Source organism: Micropterus dolomieu, linkage group LG17, assembly GCF_021292245.1.
Source record: "Micropterus dolomieu isolate WLL.071019.BEF.003 ecotype Adirondacks linkage group LG17, ASM2129224v1, whole genome shotgun sequence".
In the NCBI taxonomy this organism is placed as follows: Eukaryota; Metazoa; Chordata; class Actinopteri; order Centrarchiformes; family Centrarchidae; genus Micropterus; species Micropterus dolomieu.
The window spans coordinates 1,164,059-1,182,003 of NC_060166.1; the positions used below are offsets into that span (position 1 = coordinate 1,164,059).

Consider the following 17,945-nt stretch of genomic DNA (forward strand, 5'->3'; position numbering starts at 1 on the left):
TTTTCGACCACTCAAAGCGCTTTTACACTACATCTGCATTCACCAGTCATACACATTCATACACTGAGCCTAAGTGCTCAAACGGAAACTAACATTCACACTCACTCATACACTGGCGGAATAGCCGCCAGGGGCAATTTGGGGTTCAGTATCTTGCCCAAGGACACTTTGACACGCAACCAGGGGGAGCCAGGGATTGAACCGCCGACCTTCCGAATAACGGCCAACCCGCTCTTCCTCCTGAGCCACAGACGCCCAATCTCACTGATGGAACAGCCATCTTGAGCAATTTGGGGTTTAGTGTCTTGTCCAAGGACAGTTTGACATGAAGACTGGGGGAGTCGGGGATCGAACTACCTACCTTCTGATAAGTGGATGACCGCTCTACCACCTGAGCCACAGCCGCCCTAATATACACTCACCAGCCACTTTATTAAGTACACAGAAGTACAACAATCTCCAGGGTTTACAGAGAATGGTCCAATAAAGAGAAAATATCCAGTGAGTGGCAGTTGTGTGGATGAAAATGCCTTGTTGATGTCAGAGGAGAATGGACAGACTTTCCAGAGGTTCCAGATGACAAAAAGGCAACAGTAACTCAAATAACAACTCGTTACAGCCAAGGTATACAGAATACCATCTCTGAACACACAACACGTCAAACCTTGAAGCAGATGGGCTACAGCAGCAGAAGACCACACTGGGTGCCACTCCTGTCAGCTAAGAACTGAGGCTACAATTTGCACAGGCTCACCACTGGACAATAGAAGATTGGAAAAACGTTGCCTGGTCTGATGAGTCTCAATTTCGGCTGCAGATGGTATGGTCACAATATGGCGTAAACATGAAAGCATGGATCAACCCTGCCTTGTATCAACCGTTCAGCCTGGTGGTTGTGGGGTAATGGTGTGGGGGATTTTCTTGGTACACTTTGGGCCCCTTATTACCAGTTGAGCATTGTTTAAATGCAACAGCCTAACTGAGTATTGTTGCTGACCATGTCCATCCCTTTATGACCACAGTGTACCCGTCTTCTGAGGGCTACTTCCAGCAGGATAATGCACCATGTCACAAAGCGCAAATCATCTCAAACTGGTTTCTTGAACATGACAATGATTTCACTGCACCCCAGTGGCCTCCACAATTCTCAATCCAATAGAGGACCTTTGGGATGTCGGGAACAGGAGATTGGCATCATAGATGTGCAGCCGACAAATCTGCAGCAACTGTGTGATGCTATCATGTCAGTAGAGATCAAAGTCTCTGTACCTTACTGTACAGTAGGGGTGGGAGAATTAATCGATTCTTAGATGCATCGCAAGGCTGACGTGGAAGATTATGAATCGATTAACAAATGTCTACAAATTGATTATTAAAAGTTAATTATAACATAATGTTGACGGAACGCAAAAGGCGGAACTCGCGGAAGTGCCGCGACCAGACCGTCTGCGGAGTCCTGTATTTGACACACCTACAGAATGAATAACCACCCTACTAAAATGTCACACAATCATTAATATCAATGCGCAAGTAATGATTTTAACTCGCACACTGTGAGCATAGTGACACTTGACGCTCAGCAGCTCTCTGTGTATCCTGTGTGTGAGGCTGAGCGAGTGAGTGAGAGAGAGCGGCAGAACGTGACGGTGAAAGTTAGCGGAGGAAAATATTAAGCTAGCAGTAAGTTTCTGTCTGGTAGTAAACGTGCAGACGTAGGTCATAGTGTGTCCGTTAATAAAAGTCTGTAGTTTCCCCAACGGCTGGAAAAGTGAAGGCTGTTAGTGCTAGCTAACATCTCCCCTGGACAAGAGCCTGCTCTGTCCCACAGACTCCGGAGTTAGGGGTCACAGCCCCCACCCTCTGGAACTCATCCCCACGGAAATGCTCCCTGTCTGGACGCTTTTTCTTTTGGATTTTAATCTGCAAATTAAATGCTTAGTAATTATCCAGGGATCCTTTACAGAAAAAGTGATGCATCAAGATGCATCGATAATTGTTTTATAATCGAATCGCAGCCCTCTGAATCGTAATCGAATCAAATCGTGAGGTGCCCAGAGATTCCCACCCCTACTGTACAGTACACGATGTTACCTACTTGCACTAATATACAGTGTGTGTCTGTGTATGTGGCACTTCTTTGTACATATAAAAGTGAGTATATGGTCTAAGTATTTAGCTCAGTCTAATTCTCTGACTTTCATTTCAGTTGATTACTTGGTTTTATTATACCTTGTTTGCATGGCAATGTGGCAACACTGCAGCTGACTCCTCCCACACTGGACACAAACTGTTTCAGACGCTCCCCTCTGGCAGGAGGCTGCGGTCCATCAGGACCAAAACCTCTCGCCACAAGAACAGTTTCGTGGCTTCCTCAACAATGACCGTGTCCCCACTGTCACTGACTCTCATGCCCCCCTTCCCAAACTCACACGCACTCATACACTCTCCTGACCCCACACTTTACAACAACGCTCATCTGTGCTTTATGCTCATGTTGCCAACTTTTGCACAGCATTTGTCAGCATTGTATTATTGTATTTTTTATATTTTTTGTATACTTGTACATTTTTTTGATCTCCTTACTTTTTATATATTTATATTACTTTTTATGTTTTATAATTACTGTAAGAACCAATTCATACCAAGGCAAATTCCTCGTATGTGAAAATGTACCTGGCAATAAACCCCATTCTGATTCTGATTGTTGAGTGTCCTTTGTTTTTATGATTTGAGTGACTTGGCTGCTGTCTCAATGTCATTTCCTATTACCATAAATATATTATTCTTATATTCCATCTACATTATTTAGCTGATTGTTGATACTGACATAAACAACCTTGTGCATAACAATCAGCTTAACAAAGACACAAGATTTCTAATAAAAATGCCACACATATCACTTAACGTGGATTAAGAAGAGGTGGACTATACCTTCTCATCATACACGATGCCTGGTCGGACCTCGGGAGCCTGGTAACCGGGTGTGCCCTCAACCCCCAATGCTCCCTCATGGAAGGATTGTCGAGAAATGCCATAGTCAGACAGTTTAATGTTGACTGGATCCCGCACCTAGAAGAAAACACACACAAGTGAACAAGTTCAATTAGATGATAGAAACTGCAAGTCTGTCTGTCTGTCACAAAATATTAGAATATTGTCAATTCATACAAACACATACCTCCAGAGACCACACCAGAATGTTATCAGATTTGAGATCACAGAAGATGATGCTCTTCCTGTGAAGGTAAGCCAGACCCACTGCAATCTGATAGGCTACTTTGAACGTTAGCATGTGACCAAGGGGCATATACCTGGAGCCTACAAAACAAAACATAACTTCATGTTCCACTAACATAGACACAGACTTTAAGACCAACTTCAGGTGGAAAATGACAGGACGACGATCTCTCTACAGTACGTGCCTTTGCGCCTCTCCTCCAGAACAGTGTTGAGGCTGCCCAGGGGGGCTAACTGCAGGGCGAAGCAGAGGGGATGGATGCTGATGCCCACCAGAGAAACAATACAAGGATGCTGCAAAGAGTGCAACATACTGGCCTCCTGGCGATATTCAGAGAAGCTCCGACAGGCATCTGCAGACTGCAGGTGTTTCACCATGGTGTCTGAGACAAAGGAGAAAGGAACAATAGGGAGCACCAAAGTTAAAAAAGGGATACTTCCAAATAGGATTCGTAGAATTGATCTAAACCCACTCATACTGAAAATTCTAACTGTGATAAGTCTACATGCTTTAATCCATCTATGTCCTTCTTTTGCTATCTGTAACTCTGGTGGTCTGTGTGTCTCTGTGTAAATGTAAGGAGGGAAATGTGTAACAAAGGGCTTAAAGGCTAGGTCTTAAAGGCTTTTTTGAGACAGTTTTGAGCCAAATTGGATTATCCTGCTAGTAGAAGCATCGCAACGAATAAAACATATCACTTACCGTTGCCAGTAGGTGGTGCTATCACTACAACTTGATATTGGCATGTAGATGTCTTTGGGGCGGGACTCTTATCAATCATGTGAAGTTTGGGGCAGATATGACCATTTTCAGCTAATTTACACAGTACTTCCTCCGCCACGCCATGGGCACGCCGTTTGATAAAAAAAAAGCTTTGCAATTTAACATCGCAAGGGTCTTGGGATGGCAAAGCCCACATTTGAATCGAGTCGATCTGATTATATCCCTAGGAGGAGTTCGTTAAAATATGGAAGGTGTAAATGGAAAATCGTTGCACATTCAATCCAATATGGCTGACTTCCAGTTGGGTTTAGGTTATTGATCCAAGAGGCTTATTTTTAAGTCTGAACATGATACGTACATTGAGGGAAAAAACTATTGATCCCCTACTGATTTTGTACGTTTGCCCACTGACAAAGAAATGATCTGTCTATAATTTTAATGGTAGGTTTATTTGAACAGTGAGAGACAGAATAACAAAAAAATCAGATAAAATCAATTCAATTTATAACATTGTTGACATGCGTTTTGCATGTCAACAATGTTATAAATTGATTTGCATTTTAATGAGTGAAATAAGTATTTGACCCCCTCTCAATCAGAAAGATTTCTGCCCCCCCAGGTGACTTTTAAACAGGCAACGAGACACTCTTAAAAGGAGTGCTCCTAATCACATTTGTTACCTCTATAAAAGACACCTGTCCACAGAAGAAATCAATGAATCAGATTCCAAACTCTTCACCATGGCCAAGACCAAAAAGCTCTCCAAGGATGTCAGGGACAAGATTGTAGACCAACAGAAGGCTGGAATGGGCTACAAGACCATCGCCAAGCAGCTTGGTGCTAAGGGGACAGGACAACTTCACCGCATCAAAGGGACGATGGACGGGGCCATGTACCATCAAATCTTGGGTGACAACCTCCTTCCCTCAGCCAGGGCATTGAAATTAGGTTGTGGATGGGTATTCCAGCATGACAATGACCCAAAACACACGGCCAAGGCAACAAAGAAATGGCTCAAAAAAAGCACATTAAGGTCCTGGAGTGGCCTAGCCAGTCTCCAGAAGTAATCATTAAAAAAAGTCTATTCAAAAATATACTGGGCGCCAGTTTAATGAAGCTAAAACAGGGGTGATGTGATCTTATTTCTTTGTTCTGGTTAAAGGCCTGGCAGCTGAGTTCTGGACAGTCTGGAGTCGATCAACAGATTTTTGGGTCAAGTAAGTAAAAAGGCTGTTGCAGTAATCCAGGCGTGATGATATAAAGCCGTGTAAGATGGTCTCAGTGTCCTTAAAACTAACATTAAGCGTATTTTTGATATATTTCTAAAATGGTAAAAACATGTTTGTACAAGCCTTTGTGGTGTGTTGTTCAAAACTTAAATTACTGTCAAACCATACACGAAGATTCTTTGCAACAAGCCTGATATGATTCACCAAGGAACAGGGAAGCAGATGGCAGTATTTGCTTTGCCATTTGCTGGGACCTAATGACCTCCGTTTTATTCAGCTGGGAGAAATTATTTGACATACAATTTTTGACATCACAGAGGCAGTTAGTAAGTAAATTCAGCATTCCAGGGTCTGTGGATCTGACGGGCAAGTAAATCTGTGTGTCAACAGCGCAAACAAGAAAAGAGACACCATGTTTCTGGATAATGTGTCCAAGGAGAAGCAAATACAAGGAAAACTAGAACTGCAAGCAGTTGTAAGCGGGGTCCAAGCCTTCCGACGCCAGCTGTGCCCCTAGCACCATGGGGGCCGTGCAAGCCAACTATGAAGGTATTTTTGTGTCATTTTAATGCAAGCAAAAAAAATGTTTTGAGAGAATATTTATGGCACTGCAATCAAAAATCAAGTGTGTAATTAAAAATAAAAAGGCCTTTTTTGTGTCGCTTTTTTTTTTGCTATTATGTTATATTATTTGATTGCATGTCAAAAGGTTTTCCTTGTGAGTCAGAATGTTTTGCAAGGAAAACATTTTGACTTGCAAAACTATTTAACTTGCAAAACTTATTAACTTGCGAGTCAGAAAGTTTTGCAGGTTAAACAGTTTTGCAAGTGAGAGAGTTTTGCGAGTTGAAAAGTTTAGTCTAAAATGGTCAAAATAAGAGATTCTATTGGTTGGTTTGACTGACCAATCATGGGTTTGCATTTACCGCATGGCCACGCCCACAATCTCCTCGCTCCGATCAGCACTTAGCTCTACTGGAGACGGCGTTGTAACATTTGCAAGCTAGCTGGAGGTAAGTTGACGTTATGTCGCTCATTTCAATAGAAATACTTTTAAATGTAGTATGGCATGATTTAATGATTATTTATATTTACCATTGGCAAGGCCACAGAGTCTATCGGTGTCTTTAAAATGACATGTATAATAGTAAGCTAACTGTTAGCCGTCTTAGCATGAAGCTTGACTGGCAATGCATTTGACTATGACTATAGCTAGGTTAAGGATAGCTATTCATGTTACATGAGATGCTACACATTGTACATGATATCCAGCAAAACTAGTTTTCTGTGACTGGTAATTGAAGTTTATGGTCCGTGCCAATTTTGTTGCGGATTGGACTTGCCGCTTCGGAGGAGCTCATTAAAATCGCATTTTCAGTTTTCATGATTTTGCAAAAGGAAAACATCAATGCACAGACTTGTCCTATACCATACAATTCGAATGTGTAGATATAGGGTTTATGAATGTGCGATGTACTGTCACGTAGTTATGAGGCAAAATGTCAAATTTTGCACAGACCCTCAGGGGGGCATGCCACATAACATCCTCAAGTTTAGTGTTGATCGGATTCCAAACCTAAGATATGACATCACTTCCTGTTTTCGCAAATTTTTGTTATCTTCTAATTGGGACATTTTTTGTTGGATCAAAATTTCCTCTAAAAACTTTTATCAGCGAGGTCCAGAGATTGTCTGTGCCAAGTTTGGTGCCGATCGGATTTGCATCCTTGCAGTCCTTACATCCCTCGTGAGGCAGACCTCTGGATTACCATACAGCACAATAGGGGTGGGGTTAAAAGACAAAATGTTATTTTATGACCTTAAAGATATTCATTTACTCTGGACATCCAGTCAGATGATACGTAGGCCTACAGAAATCATGTTGCTGCTCCGATACTTTTTAACAATATTTTCCTTGTCTTTGCATTAATTGAAGACAAAGAATTTTATCACATTACAGTCAAATTACAACAAAGAATGTAGGTTACATCTACACTATTTAATTATAAACTAATCATTAATATAACTTGAAAAATCTGGCTAAGATCAGAAATATATATACAATTGTGACAAAATGCATTAGCAACAAAAAAGATGGTGCATCAAATATCAAGGGACCTTGTCTATGCCTTCTGGAAGACCTCATCTTCCAACAGCTGGTGGGTCATGGCAACAGTTGCTGCTTACGAAAGATGTGGATAACAACAGCATGGTTACAAAATGTTACGACAGTTCCTGTTTCCACCGGAGAGAGGAATGTTCACCCTGAAGCTTGCTGCTGTATATTTATACCCTACACCTTAATGAAGTGTGCCTCATTCAGCTGTCAGTGTGACTACAGTGCTACACTCGGAGTGGGGAGGATCCGGTTTGAAAGAGGCCCAAAGTTTTATATGTATATGTATTTATACGCGGGTCCTGAAATTGGAACACCTTAATTGAATGTGGCCACTATAAACGTTATTAATTACACCTGCGACCTGTAATACAGTCTGTTATGATGCTCTATTGACCGTCATGAAAAGCACAGGTGTAACTGAGAGCATTAGTAGGGGTCCTAATGAGCTAAAGCAGCTTACAGTAAAATGTAGGTGTTACAGTGAGCACTGGATACATACAAAAACTTGGACCTGCTGGTGGTACACAGAAAAAGTCAGGAAAAAGAACCTTGTATACCCTCTCTCCATTATATGTCAATATATCTCACTATAGTTGTTGAGATTTTTCATTCTGGAATTTATTAGGCTTCTGGGCCAATCCGGACGTATTTTAATGGATTGGTATAGGCAAAAATAAGGCAGATCAAAATGCTTCTTTATTGTACTCTACTGCGTTTGTCCACCTCACCTCCACTTTATCACAGATGGCTTCTACAGTGTGAGCGTTCCACTGCATATCACAAGGAAAATGAAGAATGTGTAAATATATTTTATTATTAGACCGCCCCAGTGGCAGATCACATTAGCTGTCACTACTTCACTTTAATTCTGCTGAGTACCAAAGTAAATAAAAGTAACTGGTCTGGTTAAAGTGCTCTTTGTAATGTCCCTCAGCAGCTTCTGAAATACCAGTGTCAACTTTCAAAAACCCTGTAAACTATTTCATTAAAAAACAGACAAAAAAACAAAACAAGAGCATGCATCTGTACCTGTGTTGCTGCTGATGGTCTGCTGACGACACTTCTTCAAGTGGAAGCGTTTGATGGCCACCAGCTGGTCACAGTATCGAGCTCGGTAGATGATGGTCCCACTGCCACCTTGGCCAAGGATGTTACCCTCCTCCTCAGAGAACTCCAGCCGGGCCCTCTCCAAAAAGAGCCTAACACACGCACACACACATACACACACAGTCAGGAAAAGGTCCCCAAATTCACACACTGTATTCACACTGCAATACCATCTATGATCACTAGGGCATGCACAAAGTAATGGAAATCAACCCTGTGGGGACCAATTTTTTCTCCCCAAAAAAACTTCACCAGGCATATAAGGAGGCTGTTTTCTATTGATTGTAATGGTCCCCATGGGCACAAGCACAAGCGGCGTGAGTGATAGTTCATGGTCCCCACCAGGACAGAAAAACAAGAACACAACGTGCATACGTCAGTGCCTACCTTGAGTGAGGTTGTGTTTGAGTTTTAAAGTTTTTAAATCTCAAGTTGTATTATTAGTCTCAAGTTTGAACTACATGTATTGTATATAGTTAGACTTTGTTTTATGTTATACATTTTAGATCTAAGTCCTGCTCTCAGTAACTACTGACACCAGCTGTCAAGACACTGCTGACGCCGGCTTGTTTTAAGCACTGGGACTAAGATATAAACAATGGCCTGTGAACCCTGTGAGGACAGCACTGCTCCACTCACTCCCAGCCTCCATTTGCCGTGTTAGTCTTGCATGTTGGAGCAAATGATGTAGCTCAGGGTGCCTCTGATCTGACAAAAGGGGACTTTAACAAACTTTTTAATTTTTTAAACAGCTGTGGAAAATTTGTTTTTATTTCCAGCCCCATCCCCACACTGGGTCGCTGAACGGAACGATTTAGCAGACTTCTTTACTTCCATTCCTGGCTCCAGTCAGCCTGCAAAACTCACAGCTTTGGGTTTTTTTTTCTCAAGTATCTTTATTGAGTTGACAATGTACAGCATAGTAAATACAGCTGAAAGTGTGACTTGTCACCTAGTTTAACATTTTAAGACATACAGGAACATAGTGAACAAATCAATTCCCCACTTCCAAACTTAAGAACCATGTTTGCATACGGACAAAACGTGTGAATGAGGGAATGAAAAAAAAACAACTTACAAAATAAAAATAAATGAATAAATAAAATAAAGTAAAATAATGAAGAAGGAATATCTGCCTGCTCTGTGAACCCCACATCTTATTAAAGTTATTGGAGCAGCACCAAATACTGTATTTAATTTTCTTAAGGTATAAAAAGGACATTAAGTCGTTAAGCCAGGAGTCAGAGGGTGGAGGTTTACGATCCTTCCATTGAAGCAAAATGCGCCTATGAGCTACAAGGGATGCAAAAACTATAATATTTCTCTCCCTAAGAGTAAAGCTGTTAAAATCTCCAGGAACACCAAAAATAGACGTCAAAATGTCAGAGATCACCGGTCTACTGAGGGCCTTTGATAATTTATCATAGAAAGAGGCCCAGAAAGAAGCCAGTTCGGGGCAGGAGGAAAACATGTGCGTATGATTGGCCGGGAATAGAGAGCATCTGTCTCACATATCGCCCGTGTTGTATAGCTTGTTAAGTTTAGTTTTGGAAAGGTGTGTCCTGTGTAAAACCTTAAACTGAATCAGTGTCAGTCTAGCGCAAGATGAAGTAGAGTTAACCCTGTTGAGGGCCACCCGCCACCATTCATCTGAGAATACAGTACGAAGCTCTTTTAGTAGTTTAAGTAGTCCTAGTTGCTGAGGCAGATAATAAATAAATACTTCACCGTGCCAGAAATGACTCTTCTGGCTGTAGGAAATGACAAAATTATATCAATGAGAGATTCAGGTGGCTGATGGGGAAAGTTGGGGAACTTACAGCAAACAAAGTCTCGTATTTGAAAATATCTGAATAAATGGGATTGTGGCTGGCCAAATCTAGTTTTAAAATATTCAAAAGAGAATTTTCAGAAAAAGCTGTTTGAGATGAACCAGGCCTTTCTTTTTCCACAAGGAGAAAACTGGATCAAGAGCCGCAGGCCGAAATAGCTGGTTGTCACAGATGGGCATTAGCGGGGAGGGGGAAGAGATTTTAAAGTTGCACCTAAACTGTCTCCATATCAAAGCTGACAGGCAAATTGGACTGCAACAGTCGGCTTCCAATTGACACCAGTCTGTATTGGGAAAGTTGTGCCACATATATATTTTTTGGATATTAGCCGCCCAATAGTATGCCAGACAATTAGGTAGAGCTAGACCACCATCTTCCTTAGCTCTTTGCAGAATAGAGTATTTTGTCTTCGGGGTCTTCCCTGCCCAAATAAAAGAGGAAAAAACATTCCTATCCGATTCTTTAAAAAAAGATTGGTGTAGGAATACTGGTATGCATTGGAATAGAAATAAGACGTTCATTTTAATTGAATTGATTCTTCCAAGAAGTGATAAGGGGAGGCTGTTCCAACGTTGGAGATCTGATCTGACTTCCTTAACTAACTTCAATATGTTTATAAAGTGAAGAGAGACTGTAAGAGATATTAATGCCTAAATACTGAAAGCTGGAGGAGGCCAGTTTGAAAGGTAGTGCTTGGTTCGGGATGTGCTTCGCAGCACTGTTTACAGGGAAACATTCACTCTTACTAATATTTAACTTGTAGCCTGAAAAGGAGCCGAATTTCTGTAAAGTATCGAGAATCTTATTAATGACGGTAGTGGGGTTCGAGACATAGAGCAAGAGATCATCAGCATAAAGCCAGACTCTGTGCTCCACCCCGTTTCTGTATATGCCAGTGAAAAGCGGTGAGTTTCTAAGAGTAATGGAGAGTGGCTCGATCGCAATGGCAAATACCATAGGTGATAAGGGGCAGCCTTGACGGCAGCCACGTGTTAGGGGGAAAAACTTAGATTGAATATTGTAAGTGGTCACGCTAGCGGTAGGGGCCATGTATAATAGTTGAATCCATGAGACATATCTTTGACTGAAACCAAATCTGTTGAGGACTGAGAATAGATAACCCCCCTCCACTCGGTCGAAGGCCTTCTCAGCGTCCATAGAGATTACCATTTCAGCGTTTTGTGTGTCAGACTTAGACAGTAGTATATTGAGTAGGCGACGGATATTTGAGGATAATTGTCTGCCCTTTATGAAGCCTGTTTGGTCACTAGAAATAATGCCTGGAAGGCAGGGGTTGAGATGGCAAGCAAGGATCTTGGCTAATAACTTTATATCGGAGTTTAGCAGGATGACAGGCCTCCAGCCGCTACATTCTACTGGGTCTTTATTTGTCTTTGGGATGAGTGAAATTGATGCTTGAATTGAAGATAAAGGAAGGGAGCCACGTGCCAAGGAGTCGTTGAACATATCTAACAACAAGGCAGCTAGTTGATTGGAAAATTTCTTTTAAAAAAATCATCTGGGAAGCCATCTGGATCAGGTGCCTTGCTGTTTTGCATCAATTTGAGACTGGCTGTGACTTCTTCTAAGCGGAGCGGAGCGTCCAGATTGGATGTGGTTGCTTCATCAATTGTGGGGTATTCTAAGTTGTCTAGGAATTCGTTGGAGAATTATCAGATGGGGCTTCAGATTTGTATAAGTTGGAGTAGTGTAGGGCAAAAACATTATTTATCTCAGCTGGATCTGTGACTGTGGAGCTAGGGGTCCTGCAAACTTGATTGATGAGTCGAGAGGCAGATTGGTGCTGTTTGCAATGCTAACAGCCAGTTGGCTTTATCGCCATACTCGTAATACGTACTCTTTGTGCGCCTTAAAAGGAAATCTACCTCATTTGTAGAGATGAGATCAAACTCAGTCTGGAGTTTGAGTCTCTCCATCTGAAGAGTTGGATTACGAGATAAGGGGAGTTGCCTGTCAATTTGCAGTATTTTAACCATCAGTTCAGCTTGTCTCTGCCTTTCCTGCTTGCGTATCATTGCATTGTAAGATATAATCTCTCCACGTATTACTGCTTTAAAAGTTTCCCATAAAAGGGAAGGGGAAGTTGAATCGGACTTGTTATTTTGGATAAAGAGTGAAATCTTCTCAGACATAAATTCGCAAAACCTATTAGAGGATAATAATCCTGTGTTTAATCTCCAGTATGGGTGCTTTACACATCTAGGGAGGAAGTCTAACAGAAGAGGGGCGTGATCTGAGATAACTAGTGCAGAGTATTCGCATTATTTCGCTAAAGGTAGATGTATTTTATCTAGAAAAAAATAATCAATACGAGAGTATGTCTTGTGAATGTGGGAATAGAATGAAAACCTTTTGTTGTTGGATGTTGGGAACACCACACATCAACACCCCCGAGTTGGTTTGTAAGTGTAGAAAGAGCTCTAGCCATATTGTACCGGGTTTTGTTTTTTTGGGTTTGACTTATCAAGAGCAGGGTCAGACACTAAGTTAAGGTCTCCCCCAAAAATTAGGTGCTGTGAATTCAGGGATGGAATTAATGAGAATAACAAAGTCATAAAATTAGGGCAGTCCCAGTTGGGGGCGTAGATGCAAGCCAGAATGAGAGGGGTCTGAGATAACATACCCACGACTACAATATAACGTCCATTTGGGCTAGCTATAGCTGTACCTCTCAAACGGCTATTAAAGCCTGAGCGGAAAACCTGTCCATCCCAGGGCTTCCGTAGTCTGGTGTGGTCACACAGGCATAGATGGGTTTCCTGAAGGAAAGCAATGTCTGTTTGTGCACTCTTCAGACATGAGAGCACTCTTGTTCTTTTGATAGGCCCACCAAGTCCCCTCACATTCCAGGTCATGAATCGAACAGATCCTAGCTTATTTTGCCGATCAACACAAGTCATTTAGTGTAAATCCAAATTATTGGCTTCTGAAAGTATGACAACCCATGGCCAACCATGTGTAATGAGTAACAGAGCAAGGTAACCGCAGAGTAAACGTAGCAATAGTGTACAGAAATTCAGGGAGCAGAGAGGAAGAAAGGGAAAAAAATTTATAAATAAAAAAATTAGAAAAGGCTGATCTGTAATCAATGTCCGAACTGACATTTTCAGACCTAAAATATACTTGTCCTAGACTTATCTTAAAACCAGGATGAGCAAGCAGGAAATATTAACAACAATTTGCTACCCTTCAAAATGTATTCTTATCTACACTCAGACAAAAACAGACATTGGCTGAGCATCTTACCAGATAATGTTACGTGTTAATGCTTAGCAGAAGCAATCAAGTCCGTCTATAACGTCCACTCCACAATCAGCAAACAACCTCAGCAAAATTAGGACGTAATCATGTGGAGTCCATATGAATGCAGAGTCAAATATGCGAGTCTGTCCATTAACAGTAATACGCAGGTGGGCCGGGTGAATTAGGCCAAAGCGTATACCGTCCTTGTAGAGTAAAGACTTCACTTTGTTGTATGAGGCCCGTTTCCTGGCAAGTGTGGCACTAAAGTCTTTAAAAAACCTGATGGGTTGCCCATTGTATGAGACATCCTGGTTTTTCTTGGCCCACTGCAGAATGAACTCTTTCTGGGTATATTTGTGCAAATGAACGATGAAAGGTCAGGATCCTTTCGGCGGTTTCGGGCCCAGACTGCGATGCACTCGTTCCAATTCCAAGACAGGATCCTGAAGTGGCTAAAAACGTTTCTTTTTAGTAAAGCTTTTAGTTAGGAAGGATTTTTATTTCTTTTGTGAGAAGGCTTATTGTTAAGGCTAGGGTATTTTATGAATTTTTATAAAATTTTAATTAAATTAAGTGTGAGAAAAAAATTCTGGTGATCCATTTTCTGTCTGATCAAAACGGTTTGCTCTCGTGTGTTTAGGGCTTAAGACCAGGGCCCTGTTTCAGAAAGCAGGTTTAACAAACTCTTATTCATTCAATTAAATTTTATTTATGTAGCACCACTTCATAACAGAAGTTATCTCATTGCACTTTTTATAGAGCAGGACCATACTCAAGCACTGAAACAGGAGTTTTCAGTACCATAACAGCTGACATGAATTAGTTCGGATCAGCTAGCTGTTGAACCTTATAGAAGTGTGAATGTGGGAAATGAAATAAACCCTCATTAACGAAGCCTTGATGCTTCACTTCACCATGGCAACGGCTAAATAAAGAGCGGAACCTCCATTTGAATCCAGTGGTGCTAGAAATATGAATGCATGCCATTGCGGGCCATGACATTTATCTCAAAAATCAGGAGTGGAGGAGATCAATAAGTTTAAACTATTGCATTTTATTCAGTGTAGTCCGCACATTCATTATTTACCAGACTTGAATTTCCATAATGAATGCCCTATACTGTATGTTACATTTGATTTTTAAATAAATTATTCAGCTGTAACCTGACATGGACAATATGCCAGCAGCAGTAACCGAAGATGAAAACATGGATCAAAGATATAAGACATAGATTACTCATGAACATATGGTTGTAAAGTCACAGTCCAACAGTAATTACCCTAATGATTTTGGTGATTTGCAGTTACAAATGTGTCAATTGTACTTTATAAAATCTTGCTCATTTTGCATTTAATGAAATACTGTCAAACACATTAAGACTATCTGCAGCTAATTTTCCAAACCTCACTTTTAAACTGCATTAGTGTTAAACTTAAATGTGTTTCAGCTGCACCACAATCACCCTCATCATTATCTCCAACAGGATAGGAATGTTGTTAAGGAACTATAATAGGAATATTCCATCAGTGCGACTAATCAAACATGACAAATGATTGTTCATTGATCAGTTACAGCTTCATACAGTTTACTTTCATTTAAACAGTGGTTTCTGCAGTAATGTTGCCCACGGTAATTGTTTCAGCCTATAGATTTTATTCTGAGCTGAGGATGTATCCACAATGTGCAGAGTAGATCTCTGCATATCTCTCACACCTTTTTCTGAAACAGGGCCCTGTCTTTTTCCCCAGGATCTTTTTGTTGTTGTTATAATACTCATTTTGGCCACAAGAGGCTGAAGTGCACCACCACCCCATGTTCTAAATACATAAATAGAATCAATTATTGATTCTTCCAAGTGAAGCGCAAATTAAAATACATTTCTAGTCAAAACAAAGACACGACGGGATGTTACATACTGTAACTTGCAAACACAATGTATGTACCTTATGTTTAGAAAATATGAATGCTTTTAGTCCTAATAGAACATGGGGTATTGGTGCTCCTATCTAAATGAATTGGGAGAGAGCCAGAACTGCACTTTTACTGTTTACCGGGTCATAAAAACTACATGAATAGAATCAGCAGTAAAATATAATAAAAATCGCTGAAAGAGTTTGACAACTTTGCCCCAAAATAAGGTTAAAAAAGTGTTTTTCCCGACCGGTTATACTTCTCCTACGCATGCGTCACCACTTTGCCGCATGCGTAGTAAAGGTAAAACAGACCCTTACGTCAGTGGAACCACGCGATTGGCTGGGATAACCGCCATCTTTGCCGTTACGGGCTTTCCCCATAGACTTGTACTGAGGATGTGATTTGTCTCCTCTAAATTGTCTCTGACTATACGTAGGGCTTATTTATTCTTAAAGTAGTTCTGCCTAAGCACTCTCAGCCTTAATATTGCGTTTATCTCTCTATTAGATTCAACTGGCTTTTCTCAAAGTGTTCATAAACCGACTCAACCACACCCTCGACCTTGTTTTGGTATACAGTATTGAAATTGAACATTTAATAGTGTTCCTGTATTTTTAGATAATCTGAACTAAAGGTCTTAAATTAGCCTTAGTTAGCCGTGCTGGTATCAACAACCCTAATGCTAAAGCTTGCTAAAATGCTAACCGCGATTAGCATCACAACTTTCGCAAACTGCAAAAAATATGTATTAATATTATACCATACTATAGGATTAAATCATATTATTAAAGTCAGTTGATTAAGTTAATAGTGTCATTAGGACACGGGTCTTCAATTTAAGCCATTAGCCTTAGTCTTTTTTCTAACATTGTCCTTGGAGCTGAGCTGTTCACATCTGGTGTTATAAAGCATTTAACAGAACAAAACCAGATAGGCCAGGTTTGAACACGGTCATGTCACCTAATAAGCTGACACTGCTGGTAGGTTATGTGTTTGAGTTAAACCTATAGAGATGTCCTGTCCTTTAATTATAAATCAAATATGTCATGTAGGGAGTGTGTAGTTGCTGTTTTTAAGGACTGATTCTGTGTTGAAAAGACTTTTAAATTCACTTTTTAAAAGGAGACGGCATCAAACTCTTGCAGATTGAGTTGAATTATAATATCCTCCTGATCTATGTTAAGAACACAAGTCATTTCAATTCAGTCAATTTATTTATCTATTTTTATTATTTCATAGCAGGTCCATAAAGCCTCCACCTCTACCTGAAACAAGATGGCGCCGTCTATAGCTGCCTCGGTGTTAGGTGCGCTTTGTTTTGTGTTAATTTTCGGCTGTGATTCCTGGTTCTCTTTCACTAGAGGTGAGCTCATGAACATCAGGGGAACAACTCCAGCGGATTTAATGGACATTCTGGTGAAGGGCTCTCTCCTTATTGTTTGCCGAATGAAGGGCCATAAGAGCGGGAAACGAGCTGGGTCGCTCATGCGCCTCCGCCAGCGGGGACTCCTCACGGCGCTACCGGCAATATTTCTCTCCAACGTGCGCTCACTGTGCAACAAATTGGACGAACTTCGGCTACTGGTGGGGAAAAACAGAGACTTTTATTCATCTTCTGTTCTGTACCTCACGTAGACTCACGTATTGTGTGGATCAATACCGGACTCCGCGCTGCAGCTGGCTGGCTTCCAACTCTACAGAGCAAAGCTTTCCGGCAAAACAAAAGGTGGAGGTGTCTGTTTTTATATTAACAATGGCCGGTGTACTGACGTGTAAACCGTTTTACTCCCCCCGTGAGTTTGCTTCATTCATTCTGGTCGGTCTTTACATTCCGCTGTAGGCCAACATGCACGACGCACAGAGCATGCTGGCCAACCAGATACTGTGTGTGGAGCAGACAAACCCGGACTCCCTTGTTATTCTTCTTGGTGACTTTAACAAAGGAAACCTCTGCCAAGAACTCCCCAAATACAGACAGTTTATAAAGTGTCCAACCAGAGAGGGGAACACTTTGGATCACTGCTACACCACAGTTAGCAGTGCCTATCACGCCGTCACTGCGCTCCACTGGGACACTCTGATCACGTCATGATCTACCTGATTCCTGCTTATTAAATTAAAACTGTGTAAACCTATAGTGAGGACATCAAAGAAGTGGACCAGTGAAGATATAGAGGATCTTCAGGTGTGTTTGGACTGCGCTGACTGGGATGTTTTCAGGACTGCTACCAACAATCTGGATGAGTTTACAGAGGCTGTGACGTCCTACATCAGTTTCTGTGAGGACAGCTGCATATCAATGCGCACCAGGGTGAGTTATAACAATGACAAACCCTGGTTCACAGCTAAGCTCAGACAGCGGAGGCTGGAAAAGGAAGAGGCGTTTAGGAATGGAAACCGGGCCAGGTTTAAGGAGTCAAAGTACAGGTTTAGCAAGGCGGTGCAAGATGCTATTGTAGTGTCTCAGCTATACGCAGAGACACTACAACAACATTCAAGGAATGACTCTGCTTCTGTCT

General features: G+C 41.3%; 1 protein-coding gene across 1 annotated transcript in view; it reads right to left on the reverse strand.

Annotated features, from left to right (window-relative positions):
• Positions 1 to 17,945, reverse strand: part of lrrk1 (leucine-rich repeat kinase 1) — a 162,588-nt gene that overhangs the window by 38,081 nt on the left and 106,562 nt on the right. Inside the window, exons 26-29 of the mRNA XM_046074025.1 lie at positions 8,339 to 8,508; positions 3,423 to 3,620; positions 3,179 to 3,318; positions 2,932 to 3,069 (exon numbers count right to left, since the gene is read on the reverse strand). Of these exons, the coding sequence (XP_045929981.1) occupies positions 2,932 to 3,069; positions 3,179 to 3,318; positions 3,423 to 3,620; positions 8,339 to 8,508 (646 nt within the window). The remainder of the gene's footprint in view (positions 1 to 2,931; positions 3,070 to 3,178; positions 3,319 to 3,422; positions 3,621 to 8,338; positions 8,509 to 17,945) is intronic.